The sequence below is a fragment of the Herpailurus yagouaroundi genome, unplaced genomic scaffold (genome assembly GCF_014898765.1).
Source record: "Herpailurus yagouaroundi ecotype Mexico unplaced genomic scaffold, PumYag 198, whole genome shotgun sequence".
In the NCBI taxonomy this organism is placed as follows: Eukaryota; Metazoa; Chordata; class Mammalia; order Carnivora; family Felidae; genus Herpailurus; species Herpailurus yagouaroundi.
The window spans coordinates 3,003,024-3,009,228 of NW_024412429.1; the positions used below are offsets into that span (position 1 = coordinate 3,003,024).

The 6,205-nt window shown below is 57.4% G+C and overlaps 1 protein-coding gene across 4 annotated transcripts in view; it reads left to right on the forward strand.

The window, feature by feature from the left end:
- Nucleotides 1-5,168, forward strand: part of RPS6KA2 (ribosomal protein S6 kinase A2) — a 345,801-nt gene extending 340,633 nt beyond the window's left edge. For all 4 annotated transcript variants that reach the window (XM_040448690.1, XM_040448692.1, XM_040448693.1 and 1 more), the window contains 2 exons: nucleotides 2,164-2,301; nucleotides 4,038-5,168. In XM_040448690.1, the coding sequence (XP_040304624.1) occupies nucleotides 2,164-2,301; nucleotides 4,038-4,163 (264 nt within the window). In that variant the 3' untranslated portion in view covers nucleotides 4,164-5,168. The remainder of the gene's footprint in view (nucleotides 1-2,163; nucleotides 2,302-4,037) is intronic.
- Nucleotides 5,169-6,205: the final 1,037 nt, after the last annotated feature.

The window sequence follows — 6,205 nt, forward strand, 5'->3', positions numbered from 1 at the left end:
GGAGGTGACGACAGAGGTCATGGTGGAGGTGATGACAGAGGTCATGGCGGAGGTGATGACAGAGGTGATGGCGGAGGTCATGGCAGAGGTGATGGCAGAGGAGACAGCAGATGGTGTCTGGTGAGCACATCCCTTGTGTCAGACCCTGCCGCTCCCACTGCTCCCTTCCATCCACTCTGTCTCAAATGAGTATAGGAATTGTCTAGTCTGGTGGTCCCCAAAGTAGACCAGCACTCGGGTGCTGGGGGTTCCTTTGTGAGGTGATCTTGGAGGCAAGAGTGGGAGGCAGGGAGAAGGCGTCAGGAAAGGAGTCAAGTCAAGAACAGGAGTCAAGTCAAGTGCAGGATCAAGTCAAGCACCAAGATTGCAGGCAGAGGGCTTCACTGCCTCCCAGGACCTTGACGATTTCCTCCTGCCCCTTCACCGCCCTGTCTTCTACCTCATCTGGCCCCGTGCCTTTTCCCCTCTGTGTTCACCGTACGTACAACAAACCTCCAATCTTCCCCAAAACAGACACAGCCCGTGGATTTGTCTGTTGTTACTTTACCCGCATCCTGCGCGTACCGTGTAGAAAGGTGTTATTTACTAGGAGATCTTGAGCGAATAAATAAAGGTCTCTCTGCTTCCATTTTTACACTTGGAAACGGGAACAGTAATATTTCCAGAACATATTTCTTGCAAGAAGTTACTAAGATTAATGTTATCAAATATTAAAAGGCATGGGATTTCTCTATAGAAAGAAAAGATTTTGTATTAGTCTATGGTATTCCTCCTTCCTGGTTTATGACCAGATCTCCTGTTGAGTGCTTCAACGTTGCGGTATGCATGTGCGCTAATTCATGTGTTTCACTGAGAAATGTCACGGCGATACCAGAGGAAGATGAGCAGGCTAGCAGAAGAGCATGGATTCTCGTCATGGCTCTTCCTTGGACAATTGTTCAATGGCTACAAATGTCGACACCTTCATCTGCAAAACAGGGAAAGTAATATTTGCCCTCCTTCCCCCAAGGCCAGTCCCGATGACTCTTGAGAACAGGTGCATCGAGCACGTGAAGACAGTCTCATGAATGCTATGCAGATACCGATCACAGCCGTAACTGTGTGTGCACACGTGTACGTGTATTGCGATGTGTGGCATAAACAGGAGCTTTGTCTTTAAGCTACTTGGAGGACTTTTTATTGTTATTACCTTATAGTGAAATAAGAAAATTACGTCTGGGGCACTGGCTGGCTCAGTCGGTTAAGCGTCCGACTTCGGCTCAGGTCACGATCTCATGGTTCATGGGTTCGATCCCCACGTCGGGCTCTGTGCCGACAGCTCGGAGCCTGGAGCCTGCTTCGGATTCTGTGTTTCCCTCTCTCTGCCCCTGCCCAACACATGCTCTGTCTCTCAAAAATAAATAAGCATTAAAAAAAGAAAAAGGAAAAAAAGAATTAAAAATTACCTCTGTTGGACACTGTTAGCCCGTCGGACACGTGTAATGGCTACAGATTGTCAATTCCATGGCTGGTGATTATTTATAGCAAATGTTTATGGATAGTTATACTTAAATGTAACTACACCCATTGTTCTCTTTTTAACGTGTATTTATTTTTGAGGGAGAGAGAGTGCAAGCAGGGGAGGGGTAGAGAGAGAGGGAGACACAGAATCGGAAACAGGCTCCAGGCTCTGAGCTGTCCGCACAGAGCCCGACACGGGGCTCAAACTCAGGAACCTTGAGATTATGACCTGAGCCGAAGTCAGACGTTTAGCCAACTGAGCCACCCGGGCGCCCCTGCATCCAGTGTTATAACTGGTTTAAATCTGTGGGACAATCATTATTTTCGCTTCTCCCTTTGGAAGGATATCATTTTGACTAAAATACCATTTCATTACATTATATGCACCGTTTAACATTTCCACGTTTGAGTTCTCTTTGGATGTAAAATCTTTAATCCGCTATAAGCCTGGAATGAGCCACCAAGTCGATGATAATTAAGATTTAAAAATCACTCACATACTTTAAAAGCTGAACGTGAACACGTGACCCCAAGATGCTAAGAATCGGCCGGGACAACGGTGAGGTTTTGCCGTGAGAGGAAACAAAGGAATTTTACTCGGGAGCCTGTTTGAATCAGCTTTGATCATCCCCCCTTTCCCCTCCCTGTGATCTGCCCTTACAGGATGTCGTATCCAAGATGCTCCACGTGGACCCTCATCAGCGCCTGACGGCAGTTCAAGTTCTCAAACACCCATGGATCGTGAACAGAGAGTACCTGTCCCAAAACCAGCTCAGCAGACAGGACGCCCACCTGGTGAAGGTACCAACAAATGGTCGGGGGGGGGGGGCACAACAGTGGGGTGGGGAACACAGAGGCGTGGCCCTGAGACCTCCCAGTTCACCCGAAGAAATCACAGTGTGGGGGCCAGGCGGGGAACCGATCACAGGCGCAGCACGTATCCCTCATTTCTTACTTCCACACGTTTCTTCACCGACGAGCCACCACATGCAAAGCTCTGAATAAGCTACCACGTCTGTGAACAACCCTGAACAGCTTCCTTGTGTGCGTGTGTGTGTGTGCACGCACCCGCGTGCATATGAGACCGAGACGGAGAGAAAGTGGGAGAGAGACAGACAGACAGACAAATGGGGTGGAGAGTGGGAGAGAAGGAGAGAGAGAGGGAGGCGGATGGAGTCCTACATCTGTACCAATTCAAGGTTCCAAAGCCCTTCATTCTAATGATTTTTTGAATGTTTATTTATTTTGGCGGTGGGGGTGGGGGGTGGGAGCATACAAGCAGGGGAGGGGCGGAGAGAGACAGAGAATCCCCAGCAGGCTCCACACCGCCAACACGGAGCCCAAGGTGGGGCTCGATCCCACAGAGCATGACATCACGAGCAGAGATCAAGAGTCGGTCGCTTAACCGACCGAGCCACCCGGGCGCCCCAGCCCTCAATTCCAGATCAGAGGCCTGCAGACTTGACTGTAGAGGCCCAGACTGTGAACATCTGAGGCTTTTCGACTCAGGTGTCTCTGTCACTACACCTCGGATGTCCTGCCGTAGCACAGAACCAATATGCAGGTGGATGGATGCAGTTGTGTTTCAGTAGAAGTTTATCTACAAGAGTGGGGGCCCTGGGCTGGGCCCCAGCGTGGTCGTCTGCTGACCCCGCCATTCACCACAACTGCTTCCCTCGGCTTCCTGGGACGTGTCCCACAGCACATGCAACGTGGAGTCTGGCTGCGCCCCCTAGGCGAGCGTGTCCTGACGCCCGCGAAAGAGACACAAGGCTGTGGAGGGAACGCCATCAGGACGCGGCCAGCAGCAGTGAGAGTGTCCCCCCAGGGATCAAAGGGTTTTAGCGGACAGAATAGCTGCTCCTGTAACTCATGTCCCTCCATCGACCCTTGCCATCCGGCGATCCCAGCCTTGCTTCTCCTGACCTTCCGGTACAACTGTTCTGATGGAAGCCACGTGTCATTGCACGTAACCATGGCAAGGCAGTGGCTTCTGGCCACCTGGGTCGTGATTCACCCACACCCCGCTGGGCAAACCAGATAGACTGGGGGGCATCCAGAGAACCGGTGGGGGGGGGGGGGGCTCTACACCGCAGGAACGGGCAGGTTCTGCCTCACATGCTGGGCAGTGGCTGCCTGGAGCTTCTCAGGAAGGACTGGGGCCACACCACAGCCAGACGTCAGGGTCAGCCCTTTCGGGTCTCCCAAAGTCCTGCTGGTGTGGCAACGTACCACGGCACGGGGCGAGGGGGCCCAGGACCCCATCCTGGGGTTCCGTGCGCGTCCGGAATACCCCAGGTCACAGGCCACAGGCATAGTTCGGGACTGGCGGGGGGCGGTGGACGGACGCGTTACTCACGAGGCCCCAGTGCAAGTGGACCCTGCAGTGAGCACGTCGCGCCCCGCGCCCCGGGTCCGGCAGGAAGGGTGTCTGTGCCCGCCGTGCGCGCGCAGACGAGGGCTCAGCGAGGCCGGGGTCGGGCCCCCTCAGGAGTGGGCGGGCAGCGGGTCACCCGCCTCTTCCTTTCGCTTTGCAGGGGGCTATGGCCGCCACCTACTTTGCCCTGAACCGAACCCCGCAGGCGCCGCGGCTGGAGCCCGTGCTGTCGTCCAGCCTGGCGCAGCGCAGGGGCATGAAGAGACTCACGTCCACGAGGCTGTAGTGCCCGCAGGCTCTGCAGAGCGTCCTCGGGCTCGCGGGCAGCGGCCTGGGCCCCCGCCACGGGCGCCACGGAGTGACCACCGCCCGGCCACGGGCCCGGGCGCCTCCACTCATTCCACGTTCTCTCGCTCCGCCTGGATGGGATCCGGCCCCGGGACCTCCCACCGCCTCCGGCCTCCCGCCTCCTCCCCCCCGAGCAAAGCCAGACCGACTTGTGTCACCGCTCACCGCCCTGCTGATGGCCCGTAGGGCCCTTCGGACTCTGGAGGTCTTTTCCGATCGTGGCTTATATTGAGAGACAGAGATTTTTTGCCAGTTACAGAGCCAGCGACTTGGCCAGACCCGGACACCGGCGTCCTCGTTATTGGCCCGGGAGGGCGCGCTGGCTGGTTCGCCTGTTGCCGGAAGGACGGGGTCGGCACGTGGCACCCAAGACTAGGCGCCGGGTCCCCTCCACATGATCCAAAGAGCCCTTGTCCCATCTCCCCCTCGTCTCTGACTGAGGCGTTGGCTGTTCTCTCCCGGGTCGCAGACCCGAAAGTGGGGGGAGCCCGGCCCGGAACCGGCGAGCAGCATCCTTGCCTCGGAAGCCTCTTTTCACAAGAACAGCACGTCCTTGGGGAGGAGCCAGCTGCAGCCTGTGCCCCCCCCCCCCACCGACCCACACACACCGGCCCGTGTCCTTGTTCCCCCCGCGGCTGGATGGCTGGCGGGGGCTGCAGGGCCGGGGTCCGCGCTCCCGCCCGGAGGTTCGGAGACAGAGCTCTAGGCCCGACAGCCGGCCACGGCCCTCTGTCAGCCCCCTCCCCGTGCTCTCCCAAAGACCCGGTTTCTCTGTCTGCTTTCCTCTTTCTGGCCCACGGGAGACCCCCTCCCCTCCCGGGGCGCCGGCAACCCTGAGCTGGAGGGAGGGAGCCAGAGGGGAGCCCGGAGGCCGGGCCGCCACGCGGGGGCCTGGAGGGGAGCGGAAGGAGGCATTTCCAGGGCAACCGTGCACTTGGTGGAAGCTGTGCTTTCGCGTTGCATTTGTGTTTCTGTTCTTCGGTGACGTCTTATGTTTCCCTGGGGGTGCGTGCGCACAGGAGGGGCGCGGCGTGGAGCGCGGGGCTGGGCACTCCTTGTTCAGGAAGGCCGGGACAGGCTGGACGCCACTGCCCAGGCGGAGGGGGAGCGTGTGCGCCCGGGCCGGCCGTGACTCCCCGCGGCCCTGGCAGGGTGCGGGGCGCCGGTGGTCCTCAGGCGGGTCTCACCGAGAAGGCGTGTTTCCTAGTGCCCTTCCTCCCCATCTCCGCTAACTACCCAACAAGAGCCACGTGTCGCCTTCTGGGCACGACCCCTTACCTTCTCCAGTTGTTTTCAGACCCTCCCAGGTAAACGTACTGCAGCAGCTCCCGTTATTCCACGAGCCCTCTCCTTCCCTCAGACACCACACGACATAAAGGGTGGGGACAGGTTCACCCGTCTGTTTCGCACCAAGCCTCACTAGGCATCTCTCGTGGTTCCCAAGAGAAAATGCTTTTCCCCAAGGCTAGAAAGACTTGATCCTCAACCGTTTCGTGTTCGGTCTGGATTCTTGTATCGACTGTTAGAAACTTAGGAAAAACTGGACAGCCCTTAGGTCACAGGTTTGACCTCCTAGGTACCAACCGAGGTCATCACGCCTTCTGTCCGCCGCACGAGGTTTGCTGGCTCACTGGTTTGCTCACCGAAGGCCAATGCGCGAGGGACGCAGGCCCGAGGGGCGTGGCCCGTGTGTGCTTCCCAGGCTCCCCCGCCCCTGCCTGTCATCCCCTTCAGGGCCACCGTGCACACAGCCCCACATCCTCACTCTGAGAGCCGCAGAGGGACCCCGAGACTCACCTCGCCCAAGCCGTGCCCTGAGCGGAGACCCCAGGGACCCCCCTGCTCACCCCCGTTACTTGAATGTCCGCCAAATACCTCTGCTTTCTCAGCTTATCCAGAACGAGGGGATACTTGAAACCGTCCGACAGAAAGTCAGCCTGGAGAAGTCACTATTTTCAGCTTCACGTCAGAGTCTAGCGC